Genomic DNA, 21,554 nt, shown 5'->3' on the forward strand with positions numbered 1-21,554 from the left:
ATGTTCTTCTCGAATCTTGCTAAGAATTGATAATGTCACCGCAATTTCTTGTATAAATAGAATGGGTAGTATTCAATATGATCACCTTAATGTGGTTTCCAGAGAAATCTGGCGGTGTGAAATGCGTAAAATAACTATTTTTGCATCCTATGCGCTATGTGCGAAGTGGGTGGTGGGGAACGGCAAATCGATTGTAGCGCACGACGTGGCAGAAATGTGAATTAATTCTGGGCTGTCATGTGTCAAATTGCTTTATTTTCATAACTTCCTTTATAATTTTAAGTAAAAACGTAAAAATTTGTGATATGGGTCATAGTACATGCTGTGTCGTAAATTGTAAAAACAATGGGAAAAACAGTTCGTGCAAGTTTTATTCGTTTCCAACATCAAAGTGGACATTACAGCAAAGACAAAAATGGATAGCTGCTGTGAAGAGAAAAAAGTAAGAAATTTAACCTAGTACACTATGATAATAATAATAAGCGTTCCAAAATTACAGTCCTTTTTTATTTGTTTTAGTGCTGATGGGTCCCCATGGCACCCAAAACGACATGATACAATATGCAGTGAACATTTTATTGGAGGCAAAAAGTCAGACGCAGAGGCGAGCCCTAGCTATATTCCAACAATATTCCCGTCAATTTATCGGTGTAAGAAAATTGACCATTCTCAGGTCACTGCAAGATATAATCGTTTTATGACACGAAGATATCCGGATCAACAATTTATTGCAAAATACGAACAGAATCAGTTACCAATCGAAACAGTTACTAAAGTAAATGAAAGGGAATTTACTATGATGGCCGATAAAGGATGCCAAGCAGATATTTATAATCAGTTCGAGTTGAAAGAAACAACATTTATTTGTAATAGGTACGTTCAAAATAATAACTGTGATGCTGAGATCCAAGTAGAAATACCAACTACTTCCAAAATTGTCACCACAAATACTCCAAAAACTAAAGATATAGGTTGTTGCACTACTAAAGTTACATATAGTACCCAATCAACATCTACAAGTAGTCAACACTTTGTTGGTATTTCATCAATTAAGATTGACCAACAACTACTAGATCTCGCTGGTGTGTCATTCAAAAGTTTTGATATTTTATTAAGAAGAATGACAATTGGGAAATATGCAGTTTCCAAAAAAGACCGGCTTTTAATTTTTTTGATGAAATTCAAAACTGGACTGACATTTTCAGCATTAAGTGTATTGTTTGGCATACATAGAACCACAATCTCAAGAATATTTTATCATATTCTACAAGATCTAGCATTTGCAACGGCTGATTTAGTATTTTGGCCGAATAAAGCTATTGTTCAAGCTACAATGCCTGACTGTTTTCGTCCAGCATACAGTGACACACGAGTAATCATTGATTGCACTGAATTTAGAATTGAAGTACCGTCAGCAGTAGATGATCGTGTCGCTTGTTACTCACATTATAAAAAAGGATTTACTGCAAAAGTCGTCATAGGAATTACACCAGGAGGATTATTTTATTATTTATTTATAAACACTTTATTGCACTTAAAGATAACAAAACAAGAAATACAAACACTTAAATATAACTTACACTAAGTACAATTGGCGGTCTTATCGCTTAGAGCGATTTCTTCCAGACAACCTTTGGTACAATAGAGGAATAAATACCAAAATACATAAATGGGTAGTGCAATAATAACTATGATAATGATACACATACATATTATTTATATTGTGATATAAACTAAATAAGTAAAAGGGAATAGAGATTCGAAGAAAGATACCATACTAAAATAATACATAGTAATTAATAATACGTATATAATATAAATAAATTTTATGTACGGCTAACACTGAGAAAGTGAGATTTAACCATACATTTAAAACTATTTGGTGATTGAGCATTTTTGATAGAGTCTGGCAGAGCATTCCAAAGTTTAGTAGCATGAACAGTAAAAGATCCATCATAAAAATGTGTGCGATGTTGAGGCATAATTATCCTCAACATTTCGGATTTACGAACCTCACTACAATGACCTCTAAACTCAAACCTTTCCTTAAGGTATTTTGGCGTTTTAGGGTCAAATAAAATTCGATACAGTAGTTGGAGAGCATGCGCATCCCGCCGCAAGCGAATCGGCAACCAGTTGAGCTTTTTTCGGAACTCCGAAACATGATCATATTTACGGAGCCCAAATATAAACCGTATGCAGAAGTTCTGTAGGCGTTCGAGCACATTCAACTGTTCCATCGCTAAATTTACATAGCTTACATCAGCATAGTCTAATATAGGGAGAAGGAGGGACTGAGCTAAAAGGATTTTAGTAGGCAAAGGAGGAAAGTTTCTTAATCGTCTCAGGGATCCAGCTGCTGCGTACATTTTTTTGCTCACTTCCTTGATATGAGGTCTCCACGATAAGGTTTGATCAAAAATCAAACCCAGATTTCTTACAGACTCACTATAAGGAATTATCGCACCATCAACTACAATGGGTGGCAGATTAACCCAGTTAACCCTTGCGATTAACGAAGGACTACCAATAATAATAACTTGGGTCTTAAGTGGATTAACCTGCAAGCCATAGCGGTAGCTCCATTGGACTATAGTATTCAAATCTGTGTTAGTATCTTGAATAGCCTGGTGTATTTCGTCAAGTGTAAATTGTGTGTATATTTGAAGGTCGTCAGCATACATGTGGTAGAGAGACAGCAAGGTATCTGATATGGTATTAATAAAGATTGAGAACAGTAACGGAGACAGAACACCACCTTGAGGAACCCCGGCAGAGACATCACACCAAGAAGACAAAACGTCATCGATGTGTATTCGCTGCCGTCGTCCATTCAGGTAGCTCTGAAACCAACCAATTACCGGTGCGGATATATTTAGTGAACACAGTAAGCTGAGGAGAATGTCGTGGTCTACAGTGTTGAAAGCATTACTGAAGTCTAACAAGGTCAGTACTGTAAGCCTTTTATTGTCCATCCCCATTTGAATATCATCGGTTATTTTAGCTAATGCAGTGGCCGTACTATGACCTGGACGGAAGCCGGATTGGTAAGGATTAAGGAGATTATGTGAGTTTAAAAACAGTTGCAATTGATGATGTATCAACTTTTCCAGAACTTTAGAAAGGAATGGAAGGATGGAGATGGGTCTAAAGTCGGAAAAAGAGGATGGGTTATTTCTTTTGGGGATCGGTATGAGGTGGAAATCTTTCCACACCTGTGGAAATGAGCTATTGGATATGGAATAATTCAGAATATGGGTAATAACAGGTGTGACAATGTCTAGGATAGGTAAGATCATAGTACGTCCAATGCAGTCGCCTCCAACAGCACTCGACGAGATGGACAATATGTTCCTTTTGACATCACACTCGGTAAATTGCTTGAAGCTAAAAGGAGGAATATTGGGACGTGGTAATTTGGAAATGTAATCTAATGTGTTATGTTTTAATTGAGTATCGAAAGAAGGCGAAGAATTAGAAAAATGTAAGTTAAGTTGTTCTATGTTTATATTAGATGGAATTGAATTATTTCGTTGTTTGCCAATACCTAACGTTTTAAGGAATTTCCAAATGACAGTGGGATCACTGTTCTCAACAGAAGAATGAATATACCGTCGCTGTGCATCTCTACAACATGTATTGCATCTATTTCTTATCGCATTGTATTTTTCTCGACTTGCATCACATTTAAGTGCTCTATGCCTCGCCTTGGCGCGAGCTTTTTTATTCAACAAAATTTTGAGATCTTCAGTCAACCATGGCGCAGGTAATTGTTTTATTTTAACTGATCTAAGCGGTGCATGCAAGTCATAAAGCTTTATTAACGCGGAGTTAAAGAACTCAACTTTTTCATCGATGCTAAGAGACAGAAATATCGGAGACCAATCAATACAGCGAGCATCTTCCTTTAGTTTTGAATCATCCATACCGTTGAAATTACGTCTTAATAATACTCTAGGTTTATGTTTAGGTGGCCGTATTCTATATGACAGAAGCAAGAGGTCATGGTGTGAAAAGGCATCAGCTGGATACTGGCCGTATTTCGAAACTAAATTGGGAGAAGAAACTATAATTAGGTCTAGGAGAGATGGGATGCAATTAGGGGCGCAATGCGTGGCGTTGAGAGGAAGAAGATGTAAGTTATGTGACTCAACGATGGAAACCAATTTTTGCGACCGGCTGTCTTTTTTTAAGAGACATGTATTAAAGTCTCCCATTAAAATACAGTGGTCATAGATTGGTATTAAATTATCACATATTGAGTCAAACGAAGGAAAATAATCTATTAGAAGAGAGGGGCTGTAAAAGACTGCTAGGAGAATTTTGGTAAAGGAAAGAACGACTTCAATAATGAGGTGCTCGGCTGCATCTGTAGGTGGGGGCTGGGGTGATGTACTAATAATTTTAAAGGGTATATGTGATCGGAGATATATCGCTACCCCACCACCACTTCTACCAATTCGGTCATTACGAATGAGCCGGAAGCCTGGTAAGGAATAAGAGGAAGAAGGTAAACAAGGCTTCAACCACGATTCAGAAATTAATATTGCATGAAGGCTTGTGGACTGAAACGATGTAAGCATGTCAACATAATGCGCTGGAACGCTTTGAGCGTTTATATGGACCAAATTAAATGTTTTACTATCGCCTTGAAACGCATCATTGATGGTGTCGCTTAAACTGGGTGACGTTGTACTACGATAACTACTATCACTGCCAGACTCATCAATAGAATGAAAAGATAAATAGCTGTTTTCTGATGTATCGCTTGAAGGTGATATCATTTAAACATATATACAAAGTGAATAAGTAATAAAAGTTACTAAACGTATACTACTAAATTAAACTAATATTATCCACAAAACAAAAAAATATATAATAATAATAAATATACTAAACAGTTACTATAATGTACCAACCAGCGCGTCTAAAATAAAATTGCACTAAAAGACAAGTAGCCTGGCCGAAAATACTAATAACAAACACAAGTTGACATTGACACGTTGACATATGACACTTGACAGTTCGACAACGGCAAGTGTAATTTATAAACAATAATAGTTTTTTTTTTTCGATCTTTGTTGTGTCGGAGAAAACACGTGCCATTGAGATTTTTGTTAATTAAATTGTTGAGAACACTCTTTTTTAGTGTAAACTGGTAGTGATAACCAAATCTGTGATTGTCTCTATATATATATTGGGGTAAGCGTTTATTTACTAACTTTCCTCACCCATCATGAATCCTGATCCTCCCGACCCTGGTAAACCTCCTGACATCCAGGGTGAGGTGATGGAAGCGGAGCACACAAGTAATAAAAGACAGCGGTCAGAGCCATCCGTTGCTGATACAGATATTATCCCGTCTAAAAGACACGTAACAGCTACTAACTATGCGATCGCATCCTCTCAAAGTTTATATGTGGATCCCATTTTATCTAATCCCATTACATATTCCGACAATGACAGTGGTCCGTTTATTGTTTATGTGTCCCGTACAGAGGCCGATCCTGCGGCGGGTCTAACTATTAGGCCGATTAAATTTGGTTCATTCTTATACAATAATCGTGTAGCTAATATAGCTAAAGATGGAGTTAAAGCTATTGGGCGAAATAAAATTTCTGTACAATTCAATACCGCTTGTGACGCAAATAATTTTATAAATTTCCCCCCTCTTAAAGATTCAAATTACCAAGCCTCCATTCCAACTTTTCACATCACTCGTATGGGCATTGTCAAAGGTGTCCCTACGGAGTGGTCTATGGAAGAATTTATCAGCCATGTGGATTTCCCAGGTGGAAGAGGCAAAATATTGAAAGCCAGACGGCTTAATAAAAAAATTAGAATAGATGGTGTTACTTCATGGTCACCATCTCAAACCGTTGTTTTGACCTTTCAGGGCCAAGTTCGCCTAGACAGAATTTACTGCCTTTTTAATTCCATGCCAGTAGAGGTATACCAATACCCTACAGTTCAATGCTATAAATGCTGTCGGTTTGGACATGTACGCGATCAATGCCGCTCCAAGGAACGCTGTTTCAAATGTTCACAGGCCCACTTGGGTGACTCTTGTCCAACTCTAGAATCTAATGCAACATGCCTTCACTGTACTGGTAAGCATTATGCAACCGACAAGAAATGCCCTGAGCAATCCAGACAAAAGGCCATTAAGCAATTAATGGCATCCGAAGGGATATCATTTGAGGAGGCTTCTAAAGTCATCCCATCAGCACGTAGGTCCTACGCTGAGAATACCCAGATTCAGAATACACTATCTGTGAACTCCCAAAGCCTCCCCTCTTCCCAATTTAACCCTCCTATCCAATCAACTCCTAATATTTCATATAGAAAAACTGTCACTCAGACCCCACGTTCCCGCGCCCCTCTTGGTAAGTCTTATGATAAAGCTGTACATCAATCCATCATCCGTGAACCCTCCTCCTCCCTTTCCAATGGTTGTGCTTTCCCTAATACAGGCTCTTCTCCTCCTTTTGATGAACATCTTCTTAATATGTGTTTGTCATTTATAGAAACTTTACTTTCTTACCCCCACCAGTTACCGTCCAACGTTGCCCAAAGACTATCCCGCTTCTCATCAATTCTTAATTATGGATCTAGTGTTTCTACAATGGAACGCTCAGAGTATCCGTCCCAAGAAGCATGAGATTTTCGATTTGATAACCAATCATAAACCTCTGGTTCTTGCTATCTCAGAGACATGGTTATTGCCCGGTTCTCGCTTTAGGGTTCCAGGGTATTCCTGTCTTAGAGATGACAGAGCTGATGGTTATGCTGGCTGCGCTCTGATCTTGAATAACAGTATTTCCTTCTCACACATTTCACTTCCCCACCATGGCTGTAACTTTAATGCAGTTGCAGCTAGAGTTGCTAATATTTCTGTCTTATGTGTTTATATCCCTCATCCCCATTCTAGTTTTATTCCTGAGCTTTCCCTAATCATCTCCTCTCTCCCTCCTCCGATCCTTATTATGGGTGACTTTAACGGGCACCATACTTCTTGGGGTTCGTACATGTGCGACTCCTTTGGATACCTTTTGGTTGACCTCTTTGAAGATCTGAATATGTGTATTATTAACGATTGCCTACCTACACGGAGAGTCTCCCCAGTACAAAACCCTAACACTGTAGTGGACTTAACTATTTGTTCTTCCATTTTAGCTCCTTCCTTTTCATGTTCTACACTTTCCTCTACCCATGGCAGTGATCATTTTCCAATTCTCATCTCCTGCTCCCGCATAGTCCATGTTCCCACTAGAACATTTCCACCTTTGCTCAAATTTAAATTAGGTAATGCTGACTGGGAGAAATTTACTAACTCCCTTGAGTCCAAAATAAGTAACCTCCCAAATGCATCTCTTGAGAATTGTCTGGAATGTTATTCCCTTTTCGTCAACTGTCTCGATTCCACTGCTTCCGAATCCTTTCCGTTGAAATCCTATTCCACATCGTCTATTAAGAAGCTATCTCCTCCCTGGTGGGATCATGAGTGTACTAACGTGGTTAAAGAGCGTAAAGAAGCCGAATTAAATTATAATTCCATTATGTCGAATGAGAACTTTATTCATTATAAGAAAGTTGCAGCACGCGCTAAACGGCTGCTATCTAAAAAGAAGAAAGAGGGCTGGATTCGATTCTGTGAGAACTTATCTCCCAAAACACCACCATCACTGATGTGGAATAGTATTCGGCGTTTCCGTGGAGCTTTAAATGATAAAAATAGAATATCCAACAATTCAGATATTTGGATTGATGATTTTATTGACAAACTATCCCCACCATTTGTTCCCTCTTTTGACCATTTTCCTTGTCCTCCCCATAATGTAGTATCGCACGACAGTATGGATTGCCCTTTCACCTTGCAAGAACTTATTACGGTTCTTGACGGCTTAAAAGACTCATCCCCTGGGGTTGATGGTATACCATATTCTTTTCTTTGCAAATCTGGCGATCAGACTAAATCTTATTTTCTAAATTTAATTAATATCTTCTTTTTACACGCTATCATTCCCGATTCTTGGAAAACACAGCTTATTATCCCTATTCCTAAACCCGGCAAGGACCCTCTTAGCCCCAATTCCTATAGACCAATCGCACTGTCTTCTACCTTAGCCAAAATCTCTGAACACCTTATTAAAAATCGCCTGGAGTGGCTTGTCGAAAATAGGGGCCTCCTATCTAGTTCTCAATTTGGCTTTAGAAAAGGCTTAAGTGTGCTGGATAGTCTTAGTATTTTAACCACTGACATACGCTCCTCTTTTCACAACAAACAGTACCTAGTGGGTGTATTTTTGGATGTAGTTTCAGCGTACGATAATGTTCTTCTTCCAGTGCTCAGACAGAAAATGTTACAGCTGAGTTTGCCTGAGAGGATGATACATTTCATCTTCAACTTATTAATGTTGAGGACAATACAGGTACGCTCTTCTAAAGATACATCTACTAGACTTATATTCAAGGGACTCCCTCAGGGTTCCGTTTTGAGTCCATTACTATATTCTATCTACACCTGGGATTTGGATAAAGCTATCCCATCTTATTGTAGTGTTTTGCAATACGCAGATGATATAGCGCTATATGCTTCGTCAGAGAATATGGATGTGATTACCTTCAGACTTAACAGTGCTTTAGCTTATCTGGAGAATTGGATGAACGATCATGGCTTGTCACTATCGCCCGGCAAAAGCAATGTAGTTGTGTTCACAAAAAAACGTTTGATACCACAGCCAGTTATACTACTTGAAAACTCCTCAATCCCGGTAGTCAACAAGATTAAATTTCTAGGGGTGGTGCTTGACCAAAAGTTGAATGGTATGGCTCACACTAACTACATTTCTCAAAAGTGCGAGAAGGGTATCAATGTTTTACGCTCCTTATCTGGTGTTTGGTGGGGATCACATCCATATTGTCAAAAACTAGTATAAAATGCTATCATTCGGAGTCATTTGGATTATGCGTCGTTCATATTAGAACCTTGTAATAAGACAGCTATAGTAAAATTGGATAGAATTCAATACAAATGTCTGCGAATCATTATAGGGGCTATGAAGTCTACCCCAGTCAATGCCCTCCAGGTGGAATGTGTTGACCCTCCCTTACCTCTCCGCCGGCAATACCTGGCAGACAAATATTTCTTTCGGCTAATTCAATTATCTTCCCATCCCCTTCTCCCTAAAATCCGTAATCTCCTTCACATGCTCACCTTAAATAATCTCCGTCGTCCATCTGATTTTCCATGCCTACTTAAAAGCCTTATTAAATTTAATCGCCTCCCGGATCCAACATGCCAATTTAGTATCCATCCTTTATATTCAACTCCGTTTCATGCTTTAGTTTTTAACCCCAACCTTAGTTTGAGTTGTGGTATTCAAAAATATGCTCCCGATTCTAATGTTGCTTTTAATTTTATGGTTGCCTCTCACTGGCGTGGTTATAATCTTTTTTTCACGGATGCATCAAAAGTGGCAAAACATCTTGCTGTAGGGGTTGCTGTATGGCACCATAATTCTAACACTATTTTACAATTTAAATGTCCCCCTCAATCCTCTGTTTTCACAGGTGAAGCCACGGCTATCCTGGAGGCTCTGAATTTTATCAACTCTCATAATCTCCAAAATTCTGTAATCTTTTCAGACTCTCTCAGCTGCCTTCAGACTATTACTTCTAACCCTTTCCGTTCTAAGTCTAAATTTCCTATTATCTTTCTTATTAAATCCACACTTTATGACTGTTTCAGGAAAGGACTTCAAGTAGATCTGGTACACATTCCTAGCCATTCTGGTATTATAGGCAATGAGAAAGCTGACGTTTTGGCTAAATCAGCCATCCAACATGGTACTCTCGAACATTACTACAATTATGCCCATGATCTCTCTTCTCTTTCTAAGGATCGTTTGGATTATACATGGAACAGTCAGTGGAAAAATTTTACTAAAGGGAAATTTTATAGAGATATTCAACCCTCAATTCCATGTAAGCCCTGGTTCTTCCGTTTCCCTAATATAGACAAGCCTACTGTTTCCACCATTTGCCGCCTCCGTTTAGGTCACAATACCACTCCTACCCATTTATTTAAAATTCATGTCCGTGATCATTCTATCTGTGAGTGTGGTTTAGACGAGGGAAGTTACGATCATTTATTCTTTGTTTGCCCAAAGCTTCGTATCTCACTTCTGGATATCCTCCCCCCAGATGTTCCCCTCCCTACTAATTTTAAGTGTTTACTTTGTCTTGTCCCTACCTCATTTGTCAATATCCTATCAAAATTTATCAATTTTAACAATCTAAAATTTTGAACCCCATCCAAGTACCTATATCTATTTTATGTTATGCTTTTGTGATGTGTTGTGTTGTCTATAACTAATATTTGTTCTTTGTCAGGTTATACAGCTCCATGTAAGAAATCTATGAGTAAACAAAACTGAACCATCTCAATCGTGATTTTTCCTTAGCACAGAGTATGCTTAACATGAGCATTTACTTAAACTGACCATCCGTTCAAGACTTGACATTGGCAGAATCCGTCCTCACTGGGATCGGGAGTTGCCATTTGCTAAGAAGAAGAAGAAGAAGAAGTAAACAATAATAATTTATACGGTAATCTAAATATTTTATTACACGTTCTACCGCCAGATTATATATAAAAAATAAAGAGAAATAGCTGAACAAAATTAGCATAAAATAACTAGTAGTGCTAATAAGAAATACATAATTCAGACTTCAAAGTACAGGGACAGGAAAGCACAGAACAATTACAAGATATTGTCTAGAAGGGAAGTAATAAAGTTGAAAGTTACTTCACTTTTTGAAGTCTTTTAGACCTAGCAGTTGGAATTGCCTTGGCATCTCTCTGTGTATCACGACCACTTACTGTTTGCTCACGAGGGTTAACTGGTGCAGGGGCACACGAAGGAATGGCATCCAAGTCAGAAATACAAGCAATGCGGTGTTTTGTTCCATCTTGAGCTGCAATAAATATGAAACCGTCCCGGGTCCAGCAATGAGGGATACCGAAACGATCCCTTGCAGCCATAAAAGCTTCGTGGCGACTTTTAGTCAAGAACTCCGAAATCGTTATTCCACTGCTCTTCAAATGCGTCTTGGCAAACCAGACTTCATCTCGGATCCGGCTTTCATGAAATTTAACTACAATAGGTCTAGGTTTAACACCAGTGACATGACCTAAGCGATTGCAGCGACTAATAGCACCTTTATTGATAGTGGAAATGTTAAGTTTTTGCGATACAATGTCTGTGATAATTGAGCTTAAATCTTCTTTATCAGTCTCCTTCACTCCATGAAACAATAAAATCTTTCTACGCGAACGCATCTCCTGCTGGTCAATAAGCTTTGCTAACATGTTGATTTGTGATTGAAGACACTGAAGCGAAGTAATCACAAAGTTGCGAAAGGTTTCAAAGTCCGCTGCAAGCCTCGAAGTAGGACTACTAGTGGCAGGTGGATTTTGGTTATTTGTTAAGTCCCTCTGGAAATCTTCCATCCTTTTATTAAAATTATTAGTCATATCTTCCATACATTTCTTGATAGACTCCATTATTTAGTGACTGTGCAAGTTTTGACAGTTTAGTGCAAAAAAAGACAGGAATTTTTGTGAGAACACTGGTAGGTAAAATCACTGTTTAATGCATATGGTTTTTATATCAAAATTACTGAAACAATTAATTTTCGTAAATTTAATTTGTAAGAGCAGAGAAAAACACGCCTTCTTTATTTTGCTCCTACCCACGAAAAAAAAGATTAATTTGTTTTAAATCTAAAGTAGCTGGTGGAAGGAAAACTGATTCTCAAATGACTGTTGAATCTGGATTAATTGACAAGTTAGAAATAGGAGATTTAGTTCTAGCTGATAAAGGTTTTCCTGAAATTAAAAAAATCATAGATACCATTAATGTACGGCTGTGAGACATGGACACTAACACAAAAAGAAGAAGGCAAGCTCCTAGTCACTGAGAGGAAGATCTTGAGGAAGATGTTTGGGCCAGTGTTAACAGAAGAAGGAATTTGGAGGAGGAGGAAAAACCTGGAACTTGAAGACCTAATGGCTGAGCCAAATATAATCGGTGAGATTAAATCGCAAAGACTCCGATGGCTCGGCCATGTAGAAAGAATGGGGGAAGATCGAGCAGCGAAACGAGCGTACCTGGGACGGCCATCTGGACACCGTCCGGTTGGCCATCCTAGGTACCGCTGGAAAGACGAAATCGCCAAAGACCTGCGCACCCTCCAAATCGAGAACTGGCAAGAGATGGCGCAGGATAGAGTAAAATGGAGGCTCTTATTGTCGGAGGCCAAGACTCACTTTGGGTCCCTGCGCCACTCCAGTAAGTAAGTAAGTAAGTATAGATACCAGTGGAAAAGAAATTAAAATAGTTATGCCACCATTTCTACAAAATAAAAATGAATTTACTAAAGAAGAAACCCAACAAACATAATATGATATTGCTCGAGTTAGAATCCATGTGGAAAGAATTATGCAAAGACTGAGAGTTTATCGAATTTTAGATAAAATTCCTCACAATTTATTTGATTGTATCGATAATATTGTACATGTATGTTGTGTATTAGTCAATTTACAGCCCTCAATTTTTGATAATATAAATAATAGTAATCGTAAATAAAACACATTTTTTGTAATTCAAAACAAAGTTTCTTATTATTAAATCAATATCGTTTTATTTATAAATTCGTATTCTTTTAAAATGAAATAACATTAAGTAGAAATAATTTGGAATGAAATCAAAAACACAACATCTACTAAAATTACTTAACATTAGAGCAATTGAAAATATTTTTTCCTGTGAAATCACGCTTATACACTTTTTGGTTCATATTATTAAAGTTTTCATTATTATTGTCCATTGCAGTTGTGTAAAGTGCAGGTAAATAATGTTGAAAATAAAAACATTCGCTTTTCAAAATAATTTCCTCAATAAATTTTTCATCCCGGTTCACTTCGATAGTCACACTGCCATTTTTAATTGGTGAATATATAAAAATATCACACATTGTCATTCCAGTGACATACATTTGTGTTTGTATTTGTGTGTAGTATGGTTTACTTTTCTTAAGTTCTAATGTGTAATTTTTAAATTCTAAATAAGTAACATTGCACAAATTAGTCTCAAAATTTACCACAGGTTTATTCTTACATGAAATTGGACATTTGACTTCAACCAATTTTATGACACAGGCATCTTTTACAACAACTCCATCTACACTTGCGCACAGCCATGGCTGAACCTTATTAATTATTACACCCACTCTTTTCACTTCGCATTGATTTAACTTTTCGTATTCTTCTAAAGCCTTTTGTTCACATCATAAACCATACTGAGTAGCTTCACAGTCAACTTTCTTTGGATTCAACATGTTTGATACCAAACTTTTAATACTTTTGGTAGTACGTGTTTTTATGCTATGTACATTAATTGTACTAGCAGATATTCTTACCTGTCTAATAGCATACCAATTCGGGCATGCCGATTGCTTAATTGTATCACAACTAATCTTAATTATATTTTCATCAGAAAGCACTATATTTGTATGGTAAAACTGTTTTAGTTGTTCATCTAATATATAATTTTTTTGGTATATTTCATATTCTTCTCCGTACATAAAAAAAAAGTTTAAACATGCAATGCAGTCTTCTCGTTCCAAATTTGACTCAATTTTGTTCAAAATTTCTACTAATATTTCCTTTACCCAACTTGCATCTTTTGATTGTGCTGCTGCTGCTTCAAGAGCTAATGTTAGAGATGATTTTGGATCTAATTCAGCCAGCAATACTGGTTGCACTTCGTTGGAGGTGAAATTTCGGGTATGATTTGCAACTGGCGGGAACATTTCTTCGAAATATCTACCTTTAGTATATTTATTTTTGACAAATTGTCGAGTGCTGGGTTTTCCCCACTGCTGTTCGCTGCTTGTTTTTGATAAGCTCTCTTCTGTGTTGATGTAATGTATCAAAGCAGCAACATGCTTACACTTGCCACTTTGGTTGTAAACACAGTCGCACTTAACATTTGTAACAACACGTTCATCATTTATCTGGAATTAAAATAAACAATAAAATAATTAATATAAGTAAGCTGACATGAAGCTAACTCAAATATACTATTTCTATAACTTGATATGTAGGTAGGCATGTACTCACATTTAATGATGTTTTGTAGGGAGTTTGTGTCACAGACGTTTGTCTTATGATCAGAGCTCTTATTAAGAAGCTTTTCCCGTTCGTTCTAAGCTCTTCCACTTCTCTCACATGCTGTGCTAATACTAATTTTTTCCCTTTTTGCTCAGTTTGAGGTTGGAAATGTATTTTTTGCTTAATCGATTCAAATCCCGTACGTATTATAATATCCATATTTTTCACGAGGAAGAAAATCGCTAGGTATAATATACACACTCACTTTTTACACTATTTTGCACGCCTCATAAGCGAAGCGTTGAGGTGGGTACTACTGTCACTTCGCGCAAAACATCTGATTTTTCAAACTTAAAATGTCTTTATGTATCATACATTGCACTTGTAAGATAATTTGGAAAATCCAAAAGTGCACGCCTCATAATTTTTTTTTTAATAAATATTTATTAATTATTATTTTTGTTTATTTAATAACAATTAAACCACATCGAATCAGACCCTGAAAAATGAAAGGGTTCTATTCCTGAGCATACTCAAGCGTAAGAGAAAAAAAAAGACTCGATTAGTAAAGTATTTCGGTCGCTATCGTGTTAACAAGAAAAAGGATCCGCACATACAGACACATGGACGTCCAAGACAGAACTTTTTTAAACTGTTTTTTAACTAGTTTAAATAACAAAAATGACATCAAAAATACCATGAACGTTAAAAATAGTGTTTTTTCTTAATATGTGTGTGTATGTATTATCTTACAAGTGCAATGTATGATACATAAAGACATTTTAAGTTTGAAAAATCAGATGTTTTGCGCGAAGTGACAGTAGTACCCACCTCAACGCTTCGCTTATGAGGCGTGCAATAATACATACACACACATATTAAGAAAAAACACTATTTTTAACGTTCATGATATTTTTGATGTCATTTTTGTTATTTAAACTAGTTAAAAAACAGTTTAAAAAAGTTCTGTCTTGGACGTCCGTGTGTCTGTATGTGCGGATCCTTTTTCTTGTTAACACGATAGCGACCGAAATACTTTACTAATCGAGTCTTTTTTTTTCTCTTACGCTTGAGTATGCTCAGGAATAGAACCCTTTCATTTTTCAGGGTCTGATTCGATGTGGTTTAATTGTTATTAAATAAACAAAAATAATAATTAATAAATATTTATTAAAAAAAAATTATGAGGCGTGCACTTTTGGATTTTCCAAATTATTTTTCAATTTCGTTGAAAAACTAGTCGAAAATCTATATCACAAAAATATCTTATCATATAATTGACATGATTTGACAGATGACAAGTCCTGAATAGTTGCGGCCACTAGGGGCGCTGTCATCGCGCACACAACGAATATAAATACAAAGGATAATTGTGAAGCAGACCAATTATCGCGGAAGAAATTTCACGATACAGAATGGGAACTAAACCAAAATGCATACGATGAGATAATTATTAATTTTGGTGTCCCTGAAATAGATTTGTTTGCAAGTAGATGTAATGCAAAGTGTCATACATATGTAACTTGGAAAAACGATCCTGATGCATGGGCGGTAGATGCATTTACGGTTTCATGGAAAAATAAGTTCTTTTACGCATTTCCCCCGTTTTGTTTAATAACAAAGGTAATGCAAAAGATTATAAAAGAAAAGGCAGAGGGTATAGTTGTGGTACCGTATTGGCCTACGCGACCCTGGTTCCCAATTTTTCAGAAATTAATGACAACCAAGCCCATATATTTTGCACCTGATATTAATTTATTAACTTCTCCCTTCAGGATCAACCACAACCTACACAGAACTCTGAAGTTGGTTGCCGCGAAGCTTTCAGGCAAGCTTTACTAAGGAAAGGCTTGTCACCAAGTACGGTACAGATATAAATGTTATCATCGTTATCTGATTCTACCTACAAACAATACGATGGCTGCATAAAGACATGGCTAAACTACTGCAGTACCCACAACTATAGCTACATCTCTGCATCTGTCCCTGTAGTTTTACATTTTCTTACTGATTTATTTAATAAAGGTGCTAAATACGGTACCATTAACTCCTATAAGTCTGCCTTATCATTAATTTTATCTAATTTAGAAGATGATAGGGTAAAACGCTTTATGAAAGGAGTTTTCAAATCGAGGCCAACAAATCCTAAATATCATATAACCTGGGATCCGAGCATAGTTCTCGAATATTTAGCCCAACAGTGGCCAAATAATGAACTCAGTTTGGAAACTCTTTCCAAAAAGACTGCAACTTTATTGGCTTTGGTAACAGCGCATCGAGTACAAACACTTGCTCTTATTAAATTAAAGGACCTTGATATAAGAGGCACAAGTGAAATAATAATAATGATTTCAGATTTAATTAAAACTTCTAAGCCGTACTCGTTACAGCCTCTTTTAAGAATTCCTTACTTCAATAGTCGCTCGGAAATCTGTCCAGCCAAATGTCTAGAATCGTACGTAAATAAAACATCAACACTTCGACATAATGATCATTTATTTATTAGTTTTAAAAAACCATACTCAAAAGTTACCTCCCAGACGCTCAGATGGATAAAGGACACGCTTCATAACAGCGGAGTAGATACTTCTATATTTAGTGCTCATAGTACTCGCCATGCATCCACTTCCACTGCCAATAGACTTGGGGTCAACATTGATGTTATACGCAAAACTGCGGGATGGTCTGATTCTTCTGCAGTATTTGCTAAGTTTTACAATAGAAATGTAATTACTGATCCTACCAGCTTTGCTAAAACATTGTTATCTAATAATGATTGTAACCTGCAAGAAAAATAATTAATGGTTAAATTATGAAAATAATGTGTGATTAATAATATTTATAGTTAATTGATTATTGCAAATAAAAATAATTTGGAAAATCCAAAAGTGCACGCCTCATAATTTTTTTTTAATAAATATTTATTAATTATTATTTTTGTTTATTTAATAACAATTAAACCACATCGAATCAGACCCTGAAAAATGAAAGGGTTCTATTCCTGAGCATACTCAAGCGTAAGAGAAAAAAAAAGACTCGATTAGTAAAGTATTTCGGTCGCTATCGTGTTAACAAGAAAAAGGATCCGCACATACAGACACACGGACGTCCAAGACAGAACTTTTTTAAACTGTTTTTTAACTAGTTAAAATAACAAAAATGACATCAAAAATATCATGAACGTTAAAAATAGTGTTTTTTCTTAATATGTGTGTGTATGTATTATCTTACAAGTGCAATGTATGATACATAAAGACATTTTAAGTTTGAAAAATCCGATGTTTTGCGCGAAGTGACAGTAGTACCCACCTCAACGCTTCGCTTATGAGGCGTGCAATATGAAACTTACCATAAGTTTTTCAATTTTTATCACCATTTCACATTTTATTAATTACTCGTAACATCTACACCACGTCAATATAAATCGCAAAGAATGAAGCTGCGAAACATAATTGAAAATCAAACGAACTTACCAAGTGAAGTTCGATGACAATTATGTGAGCCGCTTCATTCGAAGCGATTTATAGATACCCACCCTAAGATTACGGTTAATTCGACAACAAACGTATTACATAACATTTTAATATATTCCCTGCCCTATATAAATACAAAATGTGAAATATCTCTCAACAAATGACCTTCACATCGTAACGAACCGTTTGAGAAATGATGGGGGTAAATGGTAGGGGTAAAAAGTGTTGCCACAAAAAAAAAAAATATAATTTAAAAATTATAAAAGTATAAATTTAAATTAATAATACTTATACCTTTAAAAAACCCGTGCAAGGCTCAGGCTAGGAACGCTACTACACCACGTCAATATAAATCGCTTCGAATGAAGCTGCTCACATAATTGTCATCGAACTTCACTTGGTAAGTTCGTTTGATTTTCAATTATAAAGGCGAAAGTTTGTAAGTATGGATGTATGGATGTTTGTTACTCTTTCACGCAAATACCACTTAACCGATTACAATGAAATTTAGCACACATATAGAGGGTAACTTGGATTAACACATAGGATAGATTTTATCCCGGAAATCCCACGGGAACGGGAACTATGCGGGTTTTCCTTTGAAAACGCGGGCGAAGCCGCGGGCGGAAATCTAGTCTAGTCTAGTCTAGTACTATTATAAGGACGAAAGTATGGATGTACTAGATTTCCGCCCGCGGCTTCGCCCGCGTTTTCAAAGGAAAACCCGCATAGTTCCTGTTCCCGTGGGATTTCCGGGATAAAACCTACCCTATGTGTTAATCCAAGTTACCCTCTATATGTGTGCTAAATTTCATTGTAATCGGTTCAGTAGTTTTTAAGTGAAAGAGTAACAAACATCCATACATCCATACATCCATACATCCTTACAAACTTTCGCCTTTATAATATACAGTGTGTCCGGACATGACATACCGATATTTGAAGGGGCTATTCTCCAGGTATTTTTATCGACAATTCAACCCCTCTACAGTCCCCTACCTCACCCCCCTCAAAATGGTTTTCGAATTTTTTAAAGTATGTTTCATCACTCTTATCAATTAAATTTGTTTAGTGGTCCCTAGAATAACTTGTTATTGTTCAAATAAAACCAAATTTAGTATTTTGTAACACTCACTTTCGAAGTTATTACAATTTTCATAAATTCACTATCCGAATTGATAGGTTTGCCATTTTGAGGGGGGTGAGGTAGGGGACTGTAGAGGGGTTGAATTGTCGATAAAAATACCTGGAGAATAGCCCCTTCAAATATCGGTATGTCATGTCCGGACACACTGTATATTAGAAATATTAGATGGATGTTTGTTACTCTTTCACGTAAAAACTACTGAATGGATTTGAATGAACACTTTACCACAATATAGCTTATACAACAGAATAACACATAGGATAGGTTTCATCCCGGAAATCCCACGGGAACGGGAACTATGCGGGTTTTTCTTTGAAAACGCGGGCGAAGCCACGGGCGGAAAGCTAGTAAAGAATAAATAAATGTGAGTATGTAAAATTATATGTTATTTTTAATGTATGAGCAATTTTTTTATTACAATATTTTTCTTTTATTTTACGTGTTTTGAATAAAGAATGCAATCGAAGTAATCTGCCCTAGCGATACTCGCGCGAGTGAGTGTAATGTCAGAGGCGCATCGAATCCAGATGTTTCGTGCTAAAATAATAAATGTAAACTTCAATAATCTATATCTCAGTCATTTATTGATGGATTTCAAAATTTTTTTCGGCCACTGATTAGTTTTGATCTATATTTTAACACTATTATGGTGATTATAATATTTTCTATTTTTATAAACTTTTCCATTTTTCCATACAAACAAAATTAATGTCATTGAAAAAAAAATTAAATACAGATAAATTCAGTATTTTCTGATTTTTTACTTTGTACACACACTATTACCTAGTTGATTACAAAATTGAAACTTTCTAGGTCATCTGGAAGTGGGTTAGGTTTTGTATATATCTATGAGTCAGTCAGTCTTAAAAATTGCGATTTTTGGATATTAATATCTACGCAACTGTTTTATCTGTATTTATGAAATTTAAGGTTCTTGTTTATGTTGGGGTCCTCATTATATGTACCAAATTTGGTTTGTTTAAGTTAAATAGTTTTCGAGTTATAAGGGGGTGAAAAGTGGCTCCAAATGGTTCGTCGTGTAAATATACACACGGCTGCTGCTCGCCAGTTCTCTTCGCTTGAACTCGGCTTGACACGCTGCCGCGTGTCTAGATCATAAAAGAACTACTAATAGTCAACCGTGAAAAACAATTGCCAACCATGTAACTTGACGATATATCAATTTTGGGTCTTCAATCGAATAAACATCAAAATGCATTGTTTTTATGCATTGCATTAGAGTAGTATGGATTCTGTCAAAACATCGAAACAGCTGAACAAATAGTAATTTAGTAGCATGTGCTCAAACGGTGAGGGCAAACGAACCCGACCTACTGTACTACTCGGGTCTTCCACGCAAGCCTTCACAGGCTTCGGGGTAACTGTTCGGGGCGATGGCCCCTTTCAGTGATAGCAACGCCGCCTGCTACTACAGGCGGGGCACTGGGTGGGACCGGATGGTCCAAGGTGTCATGTCCGGGAGGAATCCTGCTGCAGTGCGATCGAGTCCGCGGGGTATCGCGAGCGATCTGCGCCTGCTGCAGGGGGGAATGTCCGTGTGTGCTTCACCCGCCGCTCAGCGAGGTCGAGCTCGCCGGCAGTGTGCCGGTGAGCGCCCGTCAGCCAGCGGCGAGGAAGCGGTCGTGTCCTAGGAGATTAGGTCACGTGGTAGGCCTCTTTTGTCCGGCGGTCGTCGATGGTATGGCGCGATGCCGTGCAAATGCTGGGATCGCGCTCCGTCGGCGCGCGCGAACATTGAGGAACTCAGGCGGCGAACGAAGTCGTCCAGGCTCTCCATGCGCAGGTCCCTGGAGATGACCTGATTCCGTACGAAGCGTGGTGCTCCGGAGATGGTGCGGAGCGCTAGCGACTGCTGCGCTCGCAGAGACTTGCGGTCCGTCTCGTTGGTCAGCGCGAACCACGCGGGGGCCGCATAGGTGAGTCGCGTGCGAACGTAGGCCTTGTAAATGCACAGCTTCGTACGGAGAGGCAGGTGAGACGCCAGCATGGGGCGGAGTATATTCCGCACAGCTCGCGTCTGGGCGACCACGTTTTTCACATGGGGCCGCATCGAGAGTGTCTTGTCAATGGTCACACCAAGGTACTTGGCCGTCGGTGACCATTCGACGTTCTCGCCCATGAGAGACACCGGGGGCGGCAAAAGGCGCGCCCGCCCGATGGAAATCGCCTGAGTTTTACCCACGTTGACCTTGAGTCTCCAGTCCTCCAGCCATGAGGGAAGTGCATCCAGTGCTCGCTGCATCTTTACCGATGCGTGCTTGGCGTTCAGCGAGGTGGTAATGAACGCAGCGTCGTCGGCATACAACGCTAAAATGGCTCCGCCAGCGACTGGAATGTCGTCCGTGTATCTGCTATAGCAGACGGGCGACAGGCAGCTTCCCTGGGGCACACCGGCTCGGATGGGGCGCTCTGAGGACAAAGCATCTTCAACCGCCACTTGAAAACGCCTGTCTTGCAGGAAGGTGGCCACAGTCTTAACTACTCGACGTGGAGTAGTGGACGTGGACAGCTTGTAGATGAGTCCGGTGTGCCAAACGCGATCGAACGCCTTCTCCATATCAAGGAATACTGCAACTGATTGTTCTCGCTTGTTATAGGCGGTAGCGAGGTGGTGCAGTACTCTCGTCACTTGTAAAGTGGTGGAGTGTTCGGCGCGGAAACCGAACTGTTCGTCGCGTGGCTGAAGGTGGGGCGTAATATGCAGCAGCAGTAGTTTCTCAAAGACTTTCGAGAT

At 38.0% G+C, this 21,554-nt stretch overlaps 3 protein-coding genes across 3 annotated transcripts; all 3 read left to right on the forward strand.

Moving 5' to 3' along the window:
• Window positions 1-305: 305 nt before the first annotated feature.
• Window positions 306-4,247, forward strand: LOC149895254 (uncharacterized). Its single transcript, XM_090119212.1, has 6 exons — window positions 306-442; window positions 520-1,297; window positions 3,114-3,190; window positions 3,285-3,412; window positions 3,971-4,135; window positions 4,228-4,247. Exons 1-6 carry the CDS (start codon window positions 306-308, stop codon window positions 4,245-4,247), a joined length of 1,305 nt encoding a protein of 434 aa, XP_089975338.1.
• Window positions 4,248-5,200: 953 nt separating this feature from the next.
• LOC149895255 (uncharacterized) lies at window positions 5,201-6,661 on the forward strand. The gene has a single exon (XM_090119296.1). It carries the CDS (start codon window positions 5,237-5,239, stop codon window positions 6,659-6,661), a length of 1,425 nt encoding a protein of 474 aa, XP_089975422.1. The 5' UTR covers window positions 5,201-5,236.
• Window positions 6,662-11,923: 5,262 nt separating this feature from the next.
• LOC149895256 (uncharacterized) lies at window positions 11,924-16,056 on the forward strand. The gene is made up of 2 exons (XM_090119213.1): window positions 11,924-12,295; window positions 15,955-16,056. The coding sequence occupies exons 1-2, from the start codon at window positions 11,924-11,926 to the stop codon at window positions 16,054-16,056; spliced, it is 474 nt and encodes a 157-aa protein (XP_089975339.1).
• Window positions 16,057-21,554: the final 5,498 nt, after the last annotated feature.

This window comes from Colias eurytheme, chromosome 32 (genome assembly GCF_061535395.1).
Source record: "Colias eurytheme isolate Ceu_HAF_F1 chromosome 32, ilColEury1 Martin Lab GWU primary, whole genome shotgun sequence".
Taxonomy (NCBI): Eukaryota; Metazoa; Arthropoda; class Insecta; order Lepidoptera; family Pieridae; genus Colias; species Colias eurytheme.

Excerpts from the sequence above, each read along its gene's own strand:
- LOC149895256 (XM_090119213.1), top strand. The coding sequence starts at position 11,924 with ATGTACGGCTGTGAGACATGGACACTAACACAAAAAGAAGAAGGCAAG. Across the intron at positions 12,296-15,954 it reads AAGAGATGGCGCAGGATAGA|GATCAACCACAACCTACACA; the intron begins GTAAAATGGAGG and ends TTCTCCCTTCAG.
- LOC149895254 (XM_090119212.1), top strand. The coding sequence starts at position 306 with ATGGGTCATAGTACATGCTGTGTCGTAAATTGTAAAAACAATGGGAAA. Across the intron at positions 443-519 it reads GCTGCTGTGAAGAGAAAAAA|TGCTGATGGGTCCCCATGGC; the intron begins GTAAGAAATTTA and ends TATTTGTTTTAG. Across the intron at positions 1,298-3,113 it reads CATTTGCAACGGCTGATTTA|AACTTTAGAAAGGAATGGAA; the intron begins GTATTTTGGCCG and ends CAACTTTTCCAG.
- LOC149895255 (XM_090119296.1), top strand. The coding sequence starts at position 5,237 with ATGAATCCTGATCCTCCCGACCCTGGTAAACCTCCTGACATCCAGGGT.